General features: G+C 36.4%; 3 protein-coding genes across 3 annotated transcripts; 2 read left to right on the top strand and 1 right to left on the bottom strand.

Moving 5' to 3' along the window:
• Positions 1-2,117: 2,117 nt before the first annotated feature.
• Positions 2,118-4,909, top strand: LOC21391782 (pentatricopeptide repeat-containing protein At2g37230). The gene has a single exon (XM_010113453.2). It carries the CDS (start codon positions 2,214-2,216, stop codon positions 4,518-4,520), a length of 2,307 nt encoding a protein of 768 aa, XP_010111755.1. The 5' UTR covers positions 2,118-2,213; the 3' UTR covers positions 4,521-4,909.
• A 254-nt stretch (positions 4,910-5,163) lies between these two features.
• On the bottom strand, positions 5,164-8,200 carry LOC21391781 (cyclic nucleotide-gated ion channel 18). Its single transcript, XM_024175624.1, has 6 exons — positions 7,676-8,200; positions 7,183-7,395; positions 6,769-7,079; positions 6,526-6,637; positions 6,116-6,352; positions 5,164-5,974 (listed from the first exon to the last, which is right to left on the bottom strand). Exons 1-6 carry the CDS (start codon positions 8,150-8,152, stop codon positions 5,207-5,209), a joined length of 2,118 nt encoding a protein of 705 aa, XP_024031392.1. The 5' UTR covers positions 8,153-8,200; the 3' UTR covers positions 5,164-5,206.
• Positions 8,201-17,139: 8,939 nt separating this feature from the next.
• On the top strand, positions 17,140-23,689 carry LOC21391780 (potassium transporter 8). The gene is made up of 8 exons (XM_010113451.2): positions 17,140-17,689; positions 17,799-18,288; positions 18,391-18,444; positions 20,448-20,708; positions 20,819-20,871; positions 21,611-21,734; positions 21,827-22,081; positions 22,451-23,689. Exons 1-8 carry the CDS (start codon positions 17,651-17,653, stop codon positions 23,497-23,499), a joined length of 2,325 nt encoding a protein of 774 aa, XP_010111753.1. The 5' UTR covers positions 17,140-17,650; the 3' UTR covers positions 23,500-23,689.
• The last annotated feature ends 133 nt before the right edge of the window (positions 23,690-23,822 follow it).

Raw genomic sequence — 23,822 nt, 5'->3', positions numbered from 1 at the left:
CGGAGAAGACGGTAGCGGGCAGTCGGAGAAGATGGTGGCGGGCCAGTCGGAGAGGAGCGACGGTGGGTGTTCGCCGGATCTCCCGCCTCTTCTTCGGCTGGAGAAGAGAGAGAAGAAAAGAAAAAAAAAACTGAAATCCATTTTCAGCTGAAAATGAAAACGGATTTTTTTCGTTTTCAATTTTTCACAAAAAGACAAAAACGTTTTTGTTTTTATTTTCTAACACAAATTCCACCAAACACATTTTTCATTTCTGTTTTCAGTTTTTTTCTTCGAAAAATGTGAGAAATGAAAACAAAAATGCTAACAAACAGGCCCTACATCTCTGTCAGACTTCTAAACCTGTTGAAAATCATTAAGTATAAGAAATTCAAAAGAACTGCACAAGCATCATAGATATCTCTATCCTATGAACAACTCATGGTAATTCAATTAAGAGCTTATTTAATTATCATCTCTCAGTCTCAAATCAAATACAAAATCATGTAATAGTTGGCAAAATAATCACAAGCATTACGAATAAATTAAAATACTCAGCATATATGGATTAAACATCAATTATTTAAAAGAAGATTGAGAATCTGAACATTGAGAATCTGAACATTTATAATCTGGCTACATCGTAGCCCTAGAAAAAGAAATTAGTTCATCTCTAAACAAAAGAAATTCCTAAACAAAGTCTTAATCATTGGAAGGGAAAGAAAAGAACTAGTTTGGAGTTGAACTGAAACGTCTCCGTCTCCAGATTTTTGCCGTTCTTCTTCTCCGTACTCAATTCTCTTTTTTCTTCTTGAATCTCCTCTCAAAAGTCAGCCGTCATTCTCCAGTCCCAAAAGTCCCTTCTAATTGTCCTAGAATCATCTATTTATATGTTTCGGAGCATTAGGGTTAAAACATGTAAGTTTTCTCGCGATTGGCCTTCAAAACGCGTCTTTTCTCGCGTCGTAGCGCCGCGCCGCTGAGTTCCTAGCGCTGCGGCGCTACTGTGTAAAAATCTTGGGCGCTGTCATGGGCGCCAAAGCGCTGCCCATTCTGCCCCACTGCACTGATTCCGTCAGATTTCAACGCCAAGGCGCTACAGACTGGCGCCAAAGCGCCACCCATTCTACCCTACTGCGCTGATTCTGTAAAACTCAGCGCCAAGGCGCTACAGAATGGTGCCTAAGCGCTATGTTTGCTGTCTTTTTCCACCAAAATTTGTCCAAAACCTTCTAAATCATAGACTTTCACCTAACCTTCAAACAAAGAACGAAAACACACATAAAAACAAACAAAAACCTTGAAAACCAACTAGATATTAAGTGTACCCGTGCGGTTCGTTAATTTGAGTTTTTAATTCGAGTTGAGATGTGATGTTGTGTGAAAGATTTTTATTGTAGCAAAAAAGTTAGATGTAACTGTTTTTGAGAGCTTTTTACTGTAGCAAAACTCGAATTCTAAACTCGAATCAGCGAAAAGAACGGGGCCTAAATGAGCGAGTAAAACTCACTCATCACTTATATATATATATATATATATATATATAATCATATGTATGTTAACGAATCACTTTTTATTATACTAAACTATACGCCAGTTTAATCTACTTTGTGTGTGAATCTATTCTGTGCATATAAATCTAAAATTACATTGACCTCACTTTTAATGTTTGTTATAAAAACTTGGCCCAACCATGGATGCTGCTCAATGCGAAGGGGAAGGATAAGAAATTTCAAGTTCCAAGGATGCAAGAATCTTAGCTCCCAATATATAATTTAACAAAATATATATATTGAAAGAATAAATAACCAAATTTGGATTGCATCGGTTTAATCAGTTATTTATATACTTCTATTCAATTTATGGTATAAATTAGGGTATATATAACTTTTTAAGTCCAATTATTCGTCTTTACTACTTTTTATGAATATTAGACAAATTTTCTGAAAAACAGTATACTTGAATTCCAACTCTCTATACTGTTCCCCCAAAATTCACCCTAAAATAGGCCTATCCCTTGTTACTAACTGTTAACTGGGCTTTTAGCTTCGAACCTGGACCAGAAGGCCCAATTAATTTTTTTATTTATTTTCTCTCTCTCTGTTTTTTTTTTTTTTGGCAAACCCTTGGAAGACGAACGAGTTAAACCCTAACGAGTCACTGCCAGTGACTACCCTTTCCTTCCAGCTCATCTTAAACCCATTTCTGAATTCTGATTCTTCGCTTAAACGTCAATGGCGTTCTTCGCTTTATCCAAGCGCTGGCAATGGCGGGCAAGGGCGCTCCCCAACCTTCCCCGAATCTCCCACAACCCTTCCTCGATCCATCACCTCCGTCTCTTCACCGCGAGCCAAGAAGGAGAAGAAGACCCAGCTCCGACAACGGAAAAATCCCCAGACCCAGTTCCAAATCCCGACTGTCCTCCCTCCGAGAGTCCGAACCCACCAAAAAGCCGGCCCGAAAACACCGCGATCCAGAGAACCCCACGAGGTAAGAGTCGAAACCCAGAAAAGATAGAGGATATTATCTGTAGAATGATGGCAAACCGGGCGTGGACGACCCGTTTGCAAAACTCGATCCGGAGATTGGTCCCGCAGTTCGACCATTCCCTAGTTTGGAACGTTTTGCACGGCGCTCGGAACTCCGACCACGCCCTTCAGTTCTTCAGGTGGGTCGAGCGATCCGGATTGTTCAATCACGATCGCGAGACCCATTTGAAGATCATCGAGATTCTCACCCGAGCTTCGAAGCTCAACCATGCCCGGTGCATTCTCCTGGACATGCCCAAGAAGAGCGTGCAATGGGATGAGGACCTTTTTGTTTTGTTCATTGATGGTTATGGAAAAGCTGGGATTGTTCAGGAGTCTGTAAGAATGTTTAACAAAATGAAGGAGTTGGGTGTGGAGAGGAGTGTTAAGTCTTATGATGCTTTGTTTAAGGTTATTTTGCGAAGGGGAAGATATATGATGGCTAAAAGGTATTTTAATGCGATGATAAATGAAGGCATAGAGCCTACTAAACATACTTATAATATCATGCTTTGGGGTTTCTTTCTCTCGTTGAGATTGGAGACTGCGAAGCGGTTTTACGAGGATATGAAGAATAGGGGAGTTTGGCCTGATGTTGTCACGTATAACACGATGATTAATGGGTATAATCGGTTCAAAATGATGGATGAGGCTGAGAAGATGTTTGTGGAGATGAAGGGGAGGAATATAGCTCCTACGGTTATAAGTTATACCACGATGATAAAGGGGTATGTGTCGATTGGGCGAGTTGACGATGGATTGAGATTGTTTGAGGAGATGAAGTCTTTTGGTATCAAGCCGAACGCTGTCACGTACACGACGTTGTTGCCTGGGCTTTGTGATGCGGAGAAAATGTCCGAGGCTCGAACTATGTTGAAGGAGATGGTGGACAGATATATTGCTCCCAAGGATAATTCCATCTTCTTGAGATTATTGTCTAGCCAGTGCAAGGTGGGCGATTTAGATGCGGCTGCAGATGTTCTTAAGGCAATGATTCGGCTGAGCATTCCAACGGAGGCTGGTCACTATGGCATCCTCATTGAGAACTTTTGCAAGGCTGCGGTGTATGACAGGGCAGTTAAGCTGTTAGATAAACTTATTGAGAAAGAAATTGTACTAAGGCCTCAGAGTTCCACAGAGATGGAGGCTAGTGCTTATAATGCAATGATTCAGTTCCTGTGCAACCATGGGCAGACAGGGAAAGCTGAAATCTTTTTCCGGCAGTTGATGAAAAAGGGTGTTCAAGATCCTGTTGCCTTTAACAATTTGATCCGTGGTCATTCCAAGGAAGGCAATCCTGATTCGGCTTTCGAGATTTTGAAGATCATGGGTAGGAGAGGGGTAGCTAGAGATGCAGATTCTTATAGATTGCTTATCAAGAGCTACTTAAGTAAAGGCGAGCCTGCTGATGCTAAAACAGCTTTGGATAGCATGATTGAAAATGACCATCTTCCGGAGTCATCATTATTCAGGTCAGTAATGGAGAGTCTGTATGAAGATGGAAGGGCTCAAACTGCAAGTAGGGTCATGAAGAGTATGATCGAGAAGGGCGTGAAAGAGAATATGGACTTGGTTGCTAAGATTTTGGAAGCCCTTCTCGTGAGAGGTCATGTTGAGGAAGCATTAGGAAGGATCGATCTGCTTATGCAAAGCGGGTGTGCGCCAAACTTTGATAGTCTTTTGTCTGTTCTTTGTGAGAAAGGGAAGACAATCGCGGCTCTCAAGCTGTTAGATTTTTGCCTTGAGAGGGATTATGTTGTAGATTTTTCGAGCTATGATAAGGTGTTGGATGCTCTTTTAGCAGCAGGAAAAACTCTCAATGCATATTCAATATTATGCAAAATAATGGGGAAAGGAGGAGTTACCGACTGGAGTGGCTGCGAAGATCTTATCAAGAGCCTTAATAAGGAGGGAAATACAAAGCAAGCAGATATTATTTCTAGAATGATAAAGGGAGGACAAGAAGCCAGTGGGAGCAGAAAAGGGAAGCGAAAAGCCTCCCTCAGTGCCTGATTTGTTCTCTTCACTTTTTCTTGAACTAGAATTCTGCGAATACCATTGGAGTTGCATTTAGTCAAAAACTGGAGCTGAACGAACTCCAGAATATTCTGTTATTTTTTTTCAAGCACAGGGTTGTAGTTCCTTAAATTTGAAGTTTTTTTAGTTTTATTTGTCAGGTTTCAGTTTTGGCAAGGGAGAGAATAAGAGGACTTGATTTTGTTTTTGCTGGTTATACTATTTGATGGAACTTCCATCCAAAGTTAGCATCCAAAACCAGATATGGCTTCCGACCCTTTAGACAATGTTTGGGCGTTTATTTCTTGGACGGCGTAAATATACAATTTGGGTTTTTGTTGTAATTAGACTTGAGTTTGCTCATAAATTTAATCTTACAGACTTGAGAAGCCTTTTATTTCTTTTTTTTCTCGCGTTCTTTTTTCTTCTATATGTTCTTCCTTATTTCCCAGTTTGTTGCTTGAGAAAGGTTGATGCTTCTAATGCTAAAATAGTACACTACTTTTGCGAGTGTACAAAGCAACGATACAGATTAGCCAAAATAATTAAAATCAACGCTATGAATTGAGACAGAATATTGTTATTAAACTTATAACTAGTCTATAAGTGTACTTTACGTCGATGTAACAAAAAATCTTCGTAAACTAGTACTTGGTTACTTCACTTGCTAACTAAACATCCTCTTAGTACGAGGAGAAATCAGGTTCATCTGGTTTAAACATCTTGGGCATCTTTAAGCTAGTGGAAGTAGGGCCAGCCCGCCGAACTTTCTGGTTGGCCCCTCTTTTTGTGTTGGCAGCAAATTTCGAAGCCAGAATTGTGGCCCCAAGATTCCGGCCATTGCTTGCATCGTCTCCTGATAGAGTTTCACCACACTCATTCTCGTAATCTCCGCCAGCTAGCTCGCCAACATAATCATCCTCCTTGCCTGAGATTTGCGAATAGTAAAAGCTCTCCTGCATTGTCAACTCCTTTGCCATCTTCCTCTTCTTAAACCTTCTCCAAGCAGTTTGTATGAAGCAAGCACCCCATGTCCTCCATTGGTGGGAATAGTATCTGAAGGCATGCTGAAGTTTCTTGCTGTGCAGACGCTTGAACTGACTGGCGACGAACTTGAGGTCCTCAGCTCGAAGCGCAAAAGCTTCAACTTCGGTAAGAGCTCTCACTGTCCGAGTTGAAGAAGGCAGGTTTAGGCTAGAGCTTGGCATTAAAGCCCAAGTCAGTAACTCCTCACCACAGAAGTCACCAGGTCTAAGAGTGATGGAGTTAAAGAAACCGGATCTTCCACCATTAGTTGTGGAGCTCTCAAGCTGTCCTCTAATTATGAACAACATCTCATTTACCGGATCACCCTCTTGAAAGATATAGGTGCCTTGGATGCTCAAAGATGAGACAAGACGCTCGCATATGGCATCGAGAAGCTGGTCATCCATTTGCGAGAAGAAAGGAACCTGTATGATGAAACAAAAAGAATTTGTTATTGAATATTCGTTGGAAAGAATGAGGACTATGATTTGATTGATTTTCTTTAAATTTATGCAATCCGTTTATTATGAAAATAAAAAGCCATAGAACATAATAACAAAACATACTCGGCGAACAAGGGCAAGACACAAATGCCGTTGAATTTCACGTCGAAGATCCAAAGGTAACGAACGCAGTATGGATTCTTCATTAACTCCTCTGGTGGCAAGCCATTGGTATTGCACGAACCGACGAACGCGTTCCTGCAAATCTGGAGGTAACTGGCGATGCCTCATCCATTCCTCAGTATCTCTTCGCTTGACCCTCCATTCTTCAAGTCTTACCGTCATTGATTGCAAATAAGTCTTTGACAATCAAAAAGAAAATTCGTCAAGTCAGAACCAGTATTTTCTGTATAATTATGCCAAATTCTTTTACTGAAAACTGATGCATCTGTGCCGAAAAATGTGGCTATGCAAAATATGCCCAAATGGTCTTGACAGACCAGTGATGAGCAGAGGAAGTTACTATATTGTACCTGCATATTTCCAATCAAATGCGAGAACAGAATTAAACCAATAATGCATATAAGAATGCAAAAAGTTGTCTCGCCAAGGAATCGGCTTGTCTCCAAATTCTGTCCATATGAGCTACAAAGAGAAAAGACATGCCAACATTAGTGCTGAAAACAAATGTACAAATACGTGTAATCTAACTTTTGCAACTCAGCATGTTATTTACCATCATAATTATAATAATATCATACCAATTCAAGTTATACCTTAAGTTTCTCAAGCCCCACCAAAGACAATACAAGTACTTCTCCACAAATCTTGAAGAGGCAACTTCATTGGTAAAAGCATCGGCAAACATTCCAAACTTGAAATTGATATTGTCGTTTCTCGCATCGCATCTAGTAGTGACGCGGGTGGCATTCAGCCAAGACCTCCGCGCAGGCATTTCTAAACTATTACAATCCAGATAAGAAGGGAGGCAAGAGAGAAGCCGCGAGGCGCTCTCCTTGGTGCACTCCATTTGCCAACATGAGAACTGCCTTCCTATGGACAACAGATACCAAGAAGCTCCTAATATCTTGAACAACAACATATAGTTTGTACAAAATTCAGCTTCAGCAAGTAAGATAGAGCGAAAAACAATCTGACAATCTTAGACATATAATTCGGATGCGCCTTACATGACTAGCTAGCATGTAAAGAAGAAGATTGTACGCAGCGCCGGCCCAAGCAGTCTTGGCGACAACGCCGGTAGTTTTGATGATACGCTGATTGAGAGGGAACATAAGAAACAATCTAGGAATGTATTGAATGAGAACAAAAAGTGCCAAAGTGTTGTTGGCATGATCAGCTCTTGAGTTTCTGGTCGCCGGAATTACTAACCAGATAACAATCTGCAGATCAAAATGCCACCAAAAGAGAGAAAAATCTATTAAGTTTTAAGAGTAACAACTAAGTAATTCATCAAGAACAAGATTTATTCTAGGAATTAATTTGATAAAATATTGATTAATTGCATATATGCAGTATAGAAATTCATCATTATTGAATCACATTTTGCGTTAGCTTAAAGACCTCTGTGCTATTAACTATTTGGTAAATTGACTGTTGCAAAATGTCAAACAGATAAAAGTCTAAAATAGAAAGTAAGAAATTCATGAAAAATTGGCATGCCTGAGGCAAAGGAAGCGCTGCACAGAGATCGATAAGGAAATCGGATTTCAAGTAGCGCATGGCGATCTCCCTGGCGTCCATGACGAGCTCGCCGCGGCCGAAAACCCTAGAGCTGGGGGCAACGAAGGCGGTGCGGAACTTCATGAGGACGTGGAGGATGAAGAAGAGATCGGTGACGGAGCGGAAGAAGGTGATGGCGATGCCCAGGCTGACGTCGGTGGAGAGGCAGGCGGGGCCGGCGACGGAGGGGAGGTAGAAGTAGAGAGGGTCGATGAAGAGGGCGATGAGGCAGGTGACGAGGAAGAGGTGGTTCCAGTGGGCTACAATGTCGCAGTCTGGGGCCAGGATCTGGTACCGCCATAGGATGTGGTGGGCGTGCTCGTCGCCCGAGACGGCAGCGGTGGCGTCGCTGGACCTGGCGAGGTGTCGCCGGAGGTGGCGGAATTTGGAGGCTGGTGTGGAGATTATTCTATTCATCTTCCATGGCGGATTCCGGGGTTATCGGACTCCGCAAAGAGCTTGGAAAGAGAGGAGAAAAGCGAGGAAAGAAAGATTATCAACAGGAAGAAGAGAAGAAGAAGAAGAAGAAGTTGGTTTTGGGTGATTGAGGATGAAAGGGAGTTACAGAGAGAGAGAGAGAGAAGTGAATTGTTAGTTATATGACCGTTGAGATTTTCGCGGGGAAACTGAAGAAAGCGCGGAGACCTCGGAATTATGTCGGCATGTAATTTTAAAGCAAATTATTATTCTTTTAATAAATTGAGAAAAAAAATTATTTGAAAGGAGAAAAATCATTATTGAAATTAGTTCATTTTATTAATTAGTTTATTTTGTTGGATGTTTACATTAGTTTATTAAGATATTAGATAATTTGCTTGGACATTTAAAAAAGGAAAAAAAAAAAGACGGGCAAATTTTCTCGAAGAGAGGAATGGATTCTTCTGATTCTCTATTTTTTTTAATGAAGACATTAATAATTTTTAGCATATTAGTTTTTATTATTGATTTTTCAAATTAGTATGATTACCAGCAATGTTTTTTTTATTGTTAATTTCCACGTGACTTTCTATTCTAATTTATTGTTCTTATTATTATGAGAGTGATTTATTACGTTTTTGATCTTGGAATACGGCTCCGAATGACGTGGATAAAAGAAACAGCTTTAATGTAGAGGTGTTAAACGTACCGTGTTGGGCCAGCACGGCACGGCTGATTCCAAGCCCGTCACAGACTTGAGTCATGCCAAGCACAACCCTGAACAGTCCAGGATCGTGCATGGGCCGGGCCTAAAAGAAGGCCCTCAGGACCAGCACGGGCCCAGGCCCTTCACGGGCGGCCCTTTTAATTTTTTTACAATATTTAATTAAAAAAAGAAAATATATAATATGCCTCTAAAAGATGTGATTTTATTGAATTAAAATAATACAAATAAGTACACATAAATGACTGTCTCGTTAAAAATATTGCCAAGTAAAACCCGTGGGGAGATCGGGACAAAACTTCAGCGAAGGAAAAAAGAGTGCAGTATTCTAGGATAAGTAAATTACAAAACCTAAGTGCTTCCAGAAGATTTTGTTATGTCTAAGTTAAAAAAATATTCTTGAATTGAATCATTCGTATATTGTTGTTTTCGTCTTCTGGCATCATCCATGTTCTTCCTCGTTGTGCACTAAAGCATTATTAACTGGAGCAGTTTCCGGTTCAGTGGGGGTGGTGTTGTGGGCCAACATTTCATCCTCGTAAAATGGCTCATCACCAAGCTCAGGGAGAGCAGTGAAATCCAGGAAATTTGATGCAGCCATTTTCTGAAATAAAAAACATAAACTAATGTTAATTCGTTCGTTTATAAATAATAAACAATATAAATAAACTTGTGTAATACAATATTATGTAACAAAATTGATAAGTAGAATATCTTTTTTCTGAGATTTCTGGAAATTGATTGAACTTTGTAAATGAAAGAGCAAGAAAATAAGTAATTGAGAGAGAAAAACTTAGAATCAATATCAAAGAGACAATATGAGAGATAGAAGGAGAGTAAGATGAGAAGTTGAGAGTGAATTATTGTGTGGGATTTAGGGTGAGATTCAGGAGTATTTATAGATGAATTTTGGGTGCATTTCTCAGCTTGTGACCGTTGGGCCCTTCGCGTGCCCAATAGTCGGCCCATCACGGGCCTAACGGCCCAACGGTCACAAGCTGGCGGGCTTCTGGCTTGCCAAATTGTGCGTGGGTTGGGCCGAACAAATGCCGAATCTGGACTTGAGCTGAACTGGGCTTGGGCCGGGCCGTTAAGTTCAAGGGCTTGGCCTGCGGGTTGAGAAGCCGCGGCCTAACCCTAGCCCATCAAACGTGTCGGGCCGGCACGGCCCATAACAATATCGTACGGGGTCGTGCCAAACCCATCACTGTTATGAGCTAGGACGACCCGACTCATTTGACATCTCTACTTTAACACGGGTTCTACAACTTAAAATTTACGATAATTTTATTTGAATAATTTTGATAAATACTCTTTTAAAAATATATGAGTTGGGATTTTATATTTTTAATTAATAATATTTTTAGTCAAATAATTACGTTAAAAATGTATTTATTAATAATAAAGAGTAAAGATTCGTACTCATGTTTAGTAGAGGGATTCGTTCCCTGATTCGAATCATGATTCATTATTCGCTACAATATTTTCTCTCACAAAAAATAAACGTAAATCAAAAAATATTCGAATCACCCAATCAAACATCCTCTAAATTCTCAATTTTTTCACGTTGTTGCGGTGGTGTGACTTTGTGTGTGTTGTGTTTTGTCCTCTTGTGCATGTGTTGTGTTTTGTCCTCTTGTGCAATGTGTAATGCGATTTTGTGCGGAGTTGGATATTTCCGGAGCCATATATAGTATAGGGCTCCATTATTTGTTTATTAATGGCATTTTAAATTAAGGATGTATCGTCCCAAATAGATTTTCCTGTATATACATTTTTATTTATTAAAAAAAGGAGAATCCTACAGTAAAGAGTAAAGTATATATATTATATAAAAAAAATGTGCGTCAAATAAAACAAGCTATAAACTTCCAAGTTTCATAGTCTAAAAATGAAAAAACGATATTATAACATTTAAAAATTTAGATGTTTAGATCTAAATATCTTTTAATGTGTACTTTTAGAATTATATTGATTTGTATTTAATTAACGAGAAGAATAAAATGGAAATTCAGTGGTTTAAAAAAGGGGTTTAGGGTATCAAAATATATATATATATATATATATTTGATAATTAGGGTATCAAAATATTTTTAAAAACTACAAAGTAGCATTTAAAAAAAAACCAAGTATCTTTTTATTATTTTCAAAAGGGTTAATAGTTATGTTAGTCCCTGAACTTTGAGTGCAGTAGACATTTTAGTCCATAAACTTTTAATTTAGGCACATTTAATCTCTAAACTTTCATTTTTAATAATTTTAGTCCTCGACAAGAAAATTAACTAATAATTTTTGAAATTTAACAAAGATAAATAGATGTTCATCGCGTAATAATTTATAATTTTGCAAAAACAATTATGTTATACGTAAAAAATTTTCTTTTTTACAACTAGAACCCATTAAAATTATAATATTTTATACATACTGTAACTATTTATGTAAAATTTTCTATTATCATGTGATAATGATGTGATTATTTCTGCAAAATTAGTGAAATCTTTCAAAATTGTCAAAAAAAATGAAAATTTAAGAACTAAATGTGTATAAATTAAAAATTCAATAATCAAAATGTCACCCTCATAATTTAGAGACTACAAGAGCTATTAACCCTTTTGAAAATAGCATGGTATCAATATCAATGCCTTTCAAAAGAAGAAGAGTGATGTTATATATGTCAAAACACAAGGTATTAGATGATGAAAACCCATTTTATTTTCAGTTAAAAACGGCATGTAGTTTATATTATCTAGAGAGTGTATGACGTTGTCTTCCGTTGTTTCTCAAGAAAACTTCGTCTCGTTCTATAAATTGCCGTTTATTCAATAATACGACATTTGGTTTTTGTTCAGTGTCGTTTTATACACAATCATTTTATAAAAATAAGTTGTCGTTTATTCTCTCAGCATAAATGTTGTCTTTTTATCCTCCTATTTCAATGTTGCATTCAGTGTCGCTTTTCTTGCTACCGAAATGGCATATCATTTAAAATTGATACAAAAAATACAAGTCGTTTTCTCACTTGTCGTTTTTCATCAACCATACATTATCGTGCATTCAATGTCACATTCAAACGACTTGTTGGTTATTGTCGATAGCAAAAGAAAGTGTCGTTTTCTCCACTTGTCGTTTCTTTAAGTAATTATGCGTCCTTTTTTTCTGAACCACAAATAATTATTACCATGTACCTTCTAAAAAAAATTAATAATACCTTGTTCATTTCACTTATTCGAGTTTTCAGTTTTAGATTTTTACAGTAAAAAATTCTCAGAAAATGTCACATCTAATTTTTTCTGCTATAGTGAAAAGCTCTAAGAAAATGTCACATCTCAGCTCGAATTGAAAACTCGAATCCGCAAAGTGAACGAGACATGTATCTCATGAAATGAGACTGCCGAGTGGAAAGCTGGAATCTCTCAAATGAATGTCAGATTCATGTTCTTTTTAAGAAGATCGAGATTATGTTTCTTATTCGAAGTCAAAGTTAAATGCTTGCAAAATGAAAATTTTGTTATAAATAACTATATATTCAGCGTATGAATAGGGATGTCTTGTTATAATAGCGACAAAATTAAGAACGAATTTGAGTTCATACAGATAACACTTGGAAAAAGTATAAAACCGTTATTACATCTCTAATTTGCACAACAACTTCATATTTACAATATTGGAAAAGTAAAAAAATTTTAACTTTAGAAACTATATTTTCAAAGTAAGATCCTCATAGAAAGGCCATCACAAAAGGCATTTACTTGTTCTCTCGAAAAGGGAAGGGAAAAAAAGATGAGATGAGAAAAAGACTTGGCAAACATACTAATGATTGTCATTATTTAGTTTTCTTAATGATATAAATCTAAATTCCCTTAAGAAAAATAAAAATCTAAATGATATCTTCAAACCTTTTGATGCCTTCAATGTGGAATCACCTATAAATATGGCGTGTTTAGTTACTATCATATGATGTGAAGTAGTTAGGCACGACTTTCAAGATCTATGATTTTAAGAGGGTCTCGTATTTAATAAAATAAATTGAAAATGAAAAATTTATAAAGCCGACCTTAATTAATTTAAGATTAAGACTTGTATTTGTAATTATTGTCGATATGATGCAATGAATATGCACAGAGATTCAATCAGCAAAAGCAACAAACCCTATAACTTAAAACAAAATATTTTACCAATTCTTTCTGAAGTAATCAAAGTATTCTTTATGTAAATTTAAATGATATACTACTGCCGTGGCTCATTTTGCTAGTAATTAAGAAACATTTTCCGTTGAATCTCATTACTCAAGAACAATTATTATTATTATTTTTTTTTGAACATCTGGGGCACATGTATTTTGTCTGAAGATTTTTAATGACCTAAAATTATGTTTGATGGTTCTTTTTAACTTTATTCTAATACAATGCAGATACCTTCACATCATTCCGATTGAGAGGTAATCTCCTTTAAAATAAGTAATCACGTCTTATCAAATATCAAATAAGTCTAATGGTCTGTTTAGTTCGTCGATTCGAGTTGAGATGTGACTTTATGTGAGAGTTTTTTTACTGTAGTAAAAAAGTTAGATGTGATTATTTCTGAGAGTTTTTTACTGTAGCAAAACTCGAATTCTAAATTCGAATCGGTGAAATGAATGAGGCCTAAATAATTAACTTTAATCCTTATTCCAAATCAAGAAAGCATATTCTAGGCATTAGATCCCATGATATGGTTCTGCATGATTTCCTTGCCTCGTATTTTGTACAGATAAACCAGGTAGAGGATGCTAGTAGGGTTATTTATTTATTTATTGATAATAATATTATTATTATTCAGATGGACTTGATTCAGGAACAGAATAAAACCCGGATTCCATGGACTCACTTGATCTTCAAGGTGTTAAGGGGAAAAATATATTAAAAAATTACAGTATTGGCTCATATTATATTCACATCAATCAACTTATCATCACTATATTTGATAATTGCCTGACCTTTTGCAACATTAAGGATCCTAGTGGGGATTCTCATGTTTTCTGTGCATAATTGTTTTGTAGCTAAGTATTTGTTTGAGCCTTTGACAAGGCCAAGAAGATCATCATGTAACTATCTAAATGTCCTCTATGAAGTGAAGAGATAAGATCATGAGTCATTACCAACTTTCTATTTTGTGACCCCCTTTGGTCTACTCCAAGATGAGTTATCTTGTTTGTAATAACTTATACACTTGTACTACTAAAAAACTTTCCATCCTAAAAGATTTTTACTTTTTTACGAACCTTTCCTACTTAAAGTGGTTTTCATTTGGGGTTATACACACGTCTCTGCATTTTTTTTCTGGACTCCAACCAATTGAATACGACATGTCCAAAAAATAGTTTAATTTGTCATGACAATGCTGCCATATGTTTTATTAACACCCACAAGTTTTCTTCGAGCTGAAAACAACATTGGGTGATTAGTGAAACGAATTGATTAGTGAAACGAATAAGCAAAGTTGGGTTTCCATTAATTCTCTGTTAATAATAATGGGATATGAAAGAATTGACTATTCAAAATTGTGGGATCCATCTAGAACGCAGATATTTTTTAATAATAAAGGCTCCAAAAAACTCTAGACGGTTAAAAAAGAAGTGGTAGTGCCATTGTACATTTGCCACTAGTGGGAAGTGGTCACCCACTTATATAAAATGAAAACAATATGACAAATTTTGGGCTTGCAAAAAAAAAGCTCTCCTTCTCCTTGGCTTCTTATAATATGAAGGACAACACTTGTTATAATCTCCTCTCCACAAACAAAAGATGTGAGTGGCTCCCCTCACCTCCCGTTTATCTTATCTTCAATTTTATAATATGCAACATCAAGGACTTCGTAAGCACAATATCTTATAATACTTATATCTAATAGTTGGCTGCTCTTATTTTATCGGCTAATTTATTTGGTTATCATAACGGTTCTTTTCAATTAAACATTTAATTAAAGCATGAGAAATCAAACTAAGTTGTTGTGAACAACATTAATTGAAACACTTTAATTGTTAGGCCTACTTGTCATCAACCATCAACTATTGTACCTCTAATTCATATGTCTGAAACTTAGCACGCCACTTCTATATATTAGGGATTTGGGATTATTATTCTTTGGAACTTTTTTAAAAAAAAAATTATATAAGATTTCAGTTTTTATAAGCAATAAAAAGTATGAGACCTTCTTCGATATACTAACATACCGACAGGCTAAGTTTTCTGTCAGTCGGATCTGTATAAAATCACGTAAAAGTTAAAAAGTACGTAAATTCAACGGTTAAAAAAACATGATATACTGATATATCATACATATTAGAGAATCTCTCAAGAAGTATTTAGGATAGTGGGGTTCATTTCACCCAAACTTTTGTTGGCTTTTGGAAAAGTATTTAGAGTTGCCCTTATGATGAATTGTTGGTTTTGAAGAGGAGGAGTTGACTGGAATCTCTTTAGTTGAAGCTTTTCATGCATTGCTTATATCTGGCAAGACAATGACATTGGTAGCTAGCAACTTAGTAATAGTACCTTGTTTGGGCTCTAGAAAATACTTCTTATTTAGGAGCATTGGATTAAAAAAACTAATAGTTGGCTGCTCTTATTTTATCGGCTAATTTATTTGGTTATCATAAGGGTTCTTTTCAATTAAACATTTAATTAAAGCTTGAGAAATCAAACTAAGTTGTTGTGAACAACATTAATTGAAACACTTTAATTGTTAGGCTTACTTGTCATCAATCATCAACTATTGTACCTCTAATTCATATGTCTGAAACTTAGCACGCCACTTCTATATATTAGCGATTTGGGATTATTATTCTTTGGAACTTTTTTTAAAAAAAAATTATATAAGATTTCAGTTTTTATAAGCAATAAAAGTATGAGACCTTCTTCGATATACTAACATACCAACAGGCTAAGTTTTCTGTCAGTCGGATCCGTATAAAATCACATAAAAGTTAAAAAATACGTAAATTCAACGGTTAAAAAAACCTGATATACTGACATATCATACATATTAGAGAATCTCTCGAGAAGTATTTAGGATAGTGGGGTTCATTTCACCAAAACTTTTGTTGGCTTTTGGAAAAGAATTTAGAGTTGCCCTTATGATGAATTGTTGGTTTTGAAGAGGAGGAGTTGACTGGAATCTCTTTAGTTGAAGCTTTTCGTGCATTGCTTCTATCTGGCAAGACAATGACATTGGTAGCTAGCAACTTAGTGATAGTACCTTGTTTGGGCTCTAGAAAATACTTCTTATTTAGGAGCATTGGATTAAAAAAAAAAAAAACAAAACATAAGGCCGCCTATAGAATGGACACAGTTGAAGGTGGTAAGTTTAAGAATCTGATTCTTGCATACAACATGATTTTCTATTGACCAGAAAGTGAAAGCTTGCTTTACTAAATGCAAAGTGAAGTTATATTCGTGATGCAAATCTCGTGTTTTTTTATTAAAGAGATTTCAACATGGCTCAACCACCTCAAGTAGCTTAAATTGACATTTACTTTTGTTGGATGCTTAGTTACTAAATTATAAGGCTCGTTATCATTCAACAATAAGCCGAATTGAATTAATTCATTAATCATTCCCTGGCCTAATTATGTGTGCATTAATTTCATTGTAGACGTTGTGACATGTAAAATTAATTATTGGCTTTTATAATTGGAGAGAGAGAAACTTAAATAAGTGGGTGAAAGTAGGCTGATATTAGTCTCCTGTGAGCTCAACAATTGTCAGGACATCCATGAAGTGCATGCCCAATCATAAATTCATTCAAGTAAATAAGTCCATTTCTGAAATAACATTTTTCTCTTTTGTCACTTTTCTACACAATATCAAAATTTATCCCCTCAATAACATCATGTGGATGTTAGTGAACTATTTAAAACGGGACATGAAGATCCCAGAGTTTCAAATTCAACCCATAAATATTAATTTAAAAAATAGGCAATATTTGACCCCCTTTTGTTAATCATTTCTCATTTGATGAATTTTTTAAGGAAAGATAGGAAGCTTTTGCACAATAACTGAAAGAAAAAGAGCAAAACCAAAAAAGAAAGGAAAAAGAATAATTCAGAGGTTTTACTTATTTTATTTTATTTTTATAGTTCACAGGAAAAATTCAGAGGGGTTAGTGTTGGGAGTTAAAAGGAATTTAAGGTTTGTCAGTGCATGCTTTGTTTTACAGGGCAACTTTCTCACTGGATGGTCCATATCATCATTTTCTTCTTCTTCTTCTCCTTCTTCTTCTTTTTCTTCTCTTTTTCTTTCTCAAAAGAGCCAAGTGGAGGTGGTGTAGAGTGAAGATAAATCCCATTTCTCTCTCATATATATATATATATATATATTTCTTTCGATATATATATAGACTCTATCCAGAATCTTTACTGAACAAAAAGCAGAACCAAAACCCACCATACCATTATTCGCACTACAAAAAACCAACCTTCTTTAGTTCTTTCTGTCTCTCTCTCTCTCATCACATCACAATAATCTATTCTGTAATTCCAAACCTTCTCTCCACTCTCTTTTAGTGTTCTTTTTCTTGTTTGTTTTTCATTTGTCCGCATTCGTGGGGAGACTGAACTACTTTTCCGGTCATTAAATAAAAAAAATCCATTTTTTTTTAGTTTAATACAAGTTTATCGTCAGAGCTGCTTGTTTTTCTCCGACTTGTTATAACTAGGGAGGGCGTTAATCCATCTGGGTCTCCTTCAAATTCTCCTCAAATGGTTTTTCTCTGATTATTTCATCTCTCACCCATTAATGGATCTGGAGGGAGTTATCCGCAGCCACCCAGCCAAGGTAAACAAACAAAAAATATGAAAAAAAAATTTCTATCTTTTTGGAGTTTCTGATGAATTATTTTTTTTTTTTTTTTTTTTTTTTTTTTTTTTTTTTTTTTTTTTTGCAGAAAGATTCATGGAAAACAGTACTAACTCTGGCGTACCAGAGCTTGGGAGTTGTATACGGCGATTTAAGCACTTCTCCTTTGTATGTCTACAAGAGCACTTTCGCAGAAGACATCCAACATTCGGAGACGAACGAGGAGATTTATGGGGTGTTGTCGTTTGTGTTCTGGACGCTAACTTTAATCCCACTTGTGAAATACGTTTTCATAGTGCTTAGAGCTGATGATAATGGTGAAGGTGGGACTTTTGCTTTGTATTCATTGCTTTGCCGACATGCCAGAGTTAGCTCCTTGCCCAATTGCCAGCTTGCTGATCAGGACTTATCTGAGTACACAAAAGAGGGGGTCGTTTCTTCTGCTAAAACCTTACGTGGGTCGACCTTGAAATCCACATTGGAGAAGTACAGAGTTCTTCAGACGGTTTTGCTTGTTCTGGCTCTTATTGGGACTTGTATGGTTATTGGAGATGGAGTGCTCACACCAGCAATTTCTGGTACTATTTCTTATTGGGTATTTCTTGAATTTTTTATTGCGATATTGGAATGTGATGAACTTTTTTTTTTTTTTTTTACAAATAAATATTGTGTTTTTGCAGTTTTTTCTGCTGTTTCGGGTCTGGAGCTTTCCATGCATAAAGAGCAACATCGCTGTGAGTACTAATACAGCTTTTCATAGTAACAGCACTTTTGAAATTACAGTTTTGCCGCTTTACTGCGAATTTTTCAAAATTTACGGCATTACCAAACTAGCGCTGAGCACCTAATCTAGCGGTCTGAATATTTCAATCATGTTGTTTTTTCATTTTTTTTATTTTATTTTATTATATTATATATATATATTTTTTTTTTTACATTTTTGGGTGTTCGGAAGAGAGGGTGAGGAGTTGGAACTTTGAATTAATTTAATTAGGATTAATGAAGGCAATACTGTAAATAGATAGTATTCAATTAGTTAATTAGGAAGTTATGGCTCTCACTGGTATACCAAAAACTTTTGGGAACAATTTCATAGAATTTCTCTTTTGCTTAAGATTTCTAAGAAATTAGGTAACTAATCTTGTTTCACTGCTTAGAAGTTGGAGATTGGATGTTTGTTTGAAATGTCAACAACTTTTCTTCTTCCTTTTGTTTATGCAAGACGTGACGCCAGTGGACACGAGGGAATACCAAAACTTTTTAAAGAAATGCATGCACGATCGTGGGTCCCCCTACATATATATTAAGTTAAACTTCCTTCTTTTAATCATCTAATCACCATCAAGATTATAAAATATAATTTGATAACATTAGATGGTTCCCTGGTTGTTAACAAAAAATCAAAGAGACAAAATGTGGCTGAGAAAGAGAGAAACAAAGTTAAATTTACAGATTATGTAATTGAGTGCATGATAAAGTTGCTTCTTTATAAAGTTAAGGTGTCGTTTTTAGGTAAAGAAAAAGGTGATTTAGTTTGGATAAGACTGAATAATACAATATAGTCAATAGAATTCTCTAGTTCAGACATCATATTCGTCTTTTTTGATACTCTAAGAAGCATACATAATCATGATTTTGGTGTTAACTATGCTTATTCCTCTTGTTTCAAACACTAGAATAATTAAAGTCAATTAACATTATAACTAATAACTATCATCCAAATTTGCCACCATTTTCTAGTCAAATCATCAGTTTCACCATTACCAACACAACTTCTCAACATATATGTATAAAAAACGTTGGTACACAAAAAGCGTCCATGTTTTGGTGCTATCACCATATTTGTCACATTTGATAACTTTTATTAGTGGGCAACGAAAAGGTGCAACTTTAGTTGATGGACTTTGCCATAGTGGGTTATGTGTTCTCCACTGACTCATCGTGGTGACAATTTGTTGTCTTATCAACTGGACTATGATAAGCCATTATCAGGTTATAAAGTTGCGAGAAATGGCATTTGTCAATTGTATGTCTATGCCTTGTTAAGATCCTCACGGAATTAGTTCCATATATTCATGCAGTTTCACTTTCAAGGCAGCTTTTATGTTCCGAGCATGTTTCTTGATCTAAATATTTACTTCACAGCAGAGTTAGCAATGACAGGAAAGTCATTGCTCCCTAAATGCTTCATCTTAATCTATAATTTCAATTGCCGTTTTAAACATCATAGAAACAAAGCTGGTGCAAAATTGATTAGCTGATAACTAATTTACATGGGAATCTTTGACAGTAGAAAGTCATGATACCAGATCATTCTGAAATCTAACGTTATTGATTGATAGCAAAATGCACAGCAATCTGCTGATCAGGACATGGGGACATTGGTTTTATGTACTAGTATTATACTTTTGGTTTTTGATCGGAAATTTAATGAGCAATTTGAGTTGGGAGAAAGTTGAATTGGGGGTGACATTTCAGTAACTTCTATAAATTTAGTGATACTTTTTAAGTAGTACCACAAAAATCTTTAGAATTCAGGTCATCAGTTCGTGCCATCACATGATGACACTGTCATGCCATAGCAAACTGCTTCTAAAATGCAGTTCGGTCATTTTGTGAAAAAGAAGAAAACAGGGGGTCTGTGCCATCAACGTCTGTTTCCTTCTCTAGTTTGTGAGTAGGAAAAGATGAAGGTGATTTCTTTCAATTTCTTAAACTAGATTTGTTAAACTTGCAGATGTTGAGGTGCCAGTTGCTTGTGTCATACTCATATTCTTGTTTGCCCTTCAACATTACGGGACCCACCGAGTAGGATTCCTGTTTGCTCCTATTGTGATTACATGGCTTTTGTGCATCAGTGCTATCGGTGCGTATAATATCATCCATTGGAATCCTCATGTTTACCGAGCACTCTCTCCATATTATATGTACAAATTTTTGAAGAAGACTCAGAGAGGAGGCTGGATGTCATTGGGTGGAATACTGTTGTGTATAACAGGTACAAGAGTATGTATATGAACTGTATTTCCCTTGTCCATTTTACATGCCGGGCATTTTTTTTTTCCTCTCTTTATATGTTCCTCTCTGATTTCGTTTTTGTGTTTTCAGGCTCAGAAGCCATGTTTGCTGATCTGGGGCACTTCTCACAGCTATCAATCCAGGTACAAAGACGATTGTTTGGCATTTTTTTTCTGCACAGAAAGATACTCGTGTGTTTGCTTAGTTAATTTTCATGAATAGGTATTATTAAGAATCCTAATCAAGTTTTACTGGCTATTTTCTCTGAGGTAATACGAGGATCCCTGTTCATTTCACCGATTCGAGTTTAGAATTCGAGTTTTGCTACAGTAAAAGGCTCTCAGGAATAGTCACATCCAACTTTTTTGCTACAGTAAAAGGCTCTCATATAAAATCACATCTCAACTCGAATCAGCGAACTAAACGGACCCGATCTCAACTCGAATTAAAAATTCGAATTAGCGAACTAAACGGGTTAGTTGTTGTCTGAAGTGGAATTGAATTTAAATGGTTAACTTCTTCACTTGCCTCCTTAAGATGTCCTCTTCTCAGCACAAAAACTTTAAAAAATTTTATTTGCTTCACGTCACTGATAGCAAGTTTAGTTTCTTTAAGAATTACAAATACCTACATTATAGTAAGAATATTAGTACTATCTAGCATTTGAGAAGCAATGTAGAGCTGGAACATCCTGTTTACTATAGCACTGGTGTTCCCTTCAAGCAAATGCTCAATTTGGACCTTCAAGCATCTATGAATCCGAGGATTTTGACTGTGCATCAATCAGTTGACGAGTCATAAATTGTCGATGATTTTTCTTTTCCCATAGAAGATATTGCATCGACTAAAGCAACACATCTAACAGAAAGCTGTTTCCTACAGATTGCTTTCACATTCGTGGTTTACCCTTCCTTGATTCTAGCATACATGGGCCAAGCTGCTTATCTTTCTAAGCATCACGTTTTAGAAAGCAACTATCGGATCGGATTTTACGTATCTGTGCCTGGTAGGTGTCTAATGCTATGCAACTCTTAAAGTACTTATTTTAATCTTGAACTGAAATTTAGCTGATTCAGAACCTCATATTTATTCTCACAGAGAGAATAAGATGGCCTGTTCTGGCTATAGCCATACTTGCAGCAGTGGTGGGAAGCCAAGCTGTTATTACTGGGACTTTCTCAATAATCAAACAGTGTTCTGCGTTGGGTTGCTTTCCAAGGGTCAAAATAGTTCACACTTCCTCTAAAATACATGGGCAGATTTATATCCCAGAGATAAATTGGACTTTGATGTTGCTGTGCTTGGCTGTGACTGTTGGTTTTAGAGATACGAAACGGTTGGGCAATGCTTCAGGTACTATATTAATGTCTTGCCAAATGCACAACACTAATAATACTTAGAATGCTTTCTTAGTTTGATAGTAAATATCTGCTTTCTTCTTAAAGCTTTTTGCGTATATATCTGTGTTATAACATACATCTATATGTTTTCCTTTTAATGAATGATGAGAGAGAACAATTGGCACCGAAAGTGTAGGCATCCACTAGCCACCCCGCCATACACCAAATAAATTTAACAAAACTTATCAGGAACTTTAATAAAAGATACATGTAACTGACACGGCCTTATCACCAGAACAAGGAACTTAAATAATAAAACATTATTCCTTAGTCCTTCTTCTAGTACTCCATTTACCACTCATTTTCTAGCTTGATTTTGCAGGCCTTGCAGTTATAACTGTCATGCTGGTAACCACCTGCCTAATGTCTCTAGTCATGGTCTTGTGCTGGCACAAAAGTATCTTCCTTGCCATTTGCTTCATTTTCTTCTTCGGCTCCATCGAAGCTCTCTACTTTTCAGCCTCTCTGATCAAGTTTCTAGAAGGGGCTTGGGTTCCTGTTGCTCTTTCATTTATCTTCCTTGTTGTTATGTACGTTTGGCACTATGGCACTCTCAAGAAATACGAATCAGATGTTCAAAATAAGGTCTCTATCAACTGGCTCCTCAGTTTAGGTCCGACTTTAGGGATCGTCCGGGTCAGGGGAATTGGCCTCATACACACCGAGCTGGTATCTGGTATCCCGGCAGTCTTTTCTCACTTTGTGACCAACCTCCCAGCTTTCCATCAAGTAGTTGTCTTCCTTTGCATCAAGTCTGTCCCAGTTCCTCATGTTAGACCTGAAGAAAGGTTCTTGGTTGGGAGAGTTGGTCCAAAGGAGTACCGGTTGTACAGATGCATAGCACGCTACGGTTACCATGATGTTCACAAGGACGACGTGGAGTTCGAGAAAGATCTTGTTCGTAGCGTCGCTGAGTTTATCCGGTCAGAGAGACCAGAATGTGATCTCAGACTAGAAGAACTGGAAACTGATGAGAAAATGACAGTGGTAGGGACTTCATCATCAAACATGGAAGGCATCAGACTATCAGAAGATAAGGACTTTCCGGAGATAGCGGGGACTTCAGAGCTAAGAGAGATAAAGTCTCCGGTTAGGGTGAGGAAGAGAGTGAGGTTTGTACTGCCAGAAAGTCCGCGGATTGATAGAGAAACACAGGAAGAGTTACAGGAACTAATGGAAGCAAGAGAGGCAGGAATGGCATTTATATTAGGACATTCATATGTGAGGGCAAAGAGAGGGTCCAGTTTGATGAAGAAAATAGTGATCAATTTTGGGTATGATTTCTTGAGGAGAAATTTTAGAGGACCAAGTTATGCTTTGAGCATTCCTCATGCATCTACTCTTGAGGTGGGAATGGTCTACTACGTTTAGTTCCTGGTATATATTAGTATCTGTAATTGATGTTTTTTTTTTTTTTTTTTGGGATTTTTTGGGCTTTTTTTTTTCTCTTTTTTTTTTTTTTTTTTTAATTATGTCATATTGTATATGAATATGAGAGATCAAAGCATTTTGTATATTTGTATGTTGCCTCTACACAGTGAATCCATAGATCTAACAGGCATGCCCCTAAAGAATCTGGCTTCCAGGTTTTGATAAATATTTAAAAATATCTACCAATAGGCATTTTTTTTTTAAAAAAAAATTTTTAGTCCAGTTCATTAACTTAAAACTTTTCAATATAATTTCAATGTTAC

Source organism: Morus notabilis, unplaced genomic scaffold (genome assembly GCF_000414095.1).
Source record: "Morus notabilis unplaced genomic scaffold, ASM41409v2 Scaffold1008, whole genome shotgun sequence".
NCBI lineage: Eukaryota > Viridiplantae > Streptophyta > Magnoliopsida > Rosales > Moraceae > Morus > Morus notabilis.
The sequence above is the reverse complement of the archived record's forward strand: the minus strand, read 5'-3'. Positions and strand labels throughout refer to the sequence as shown.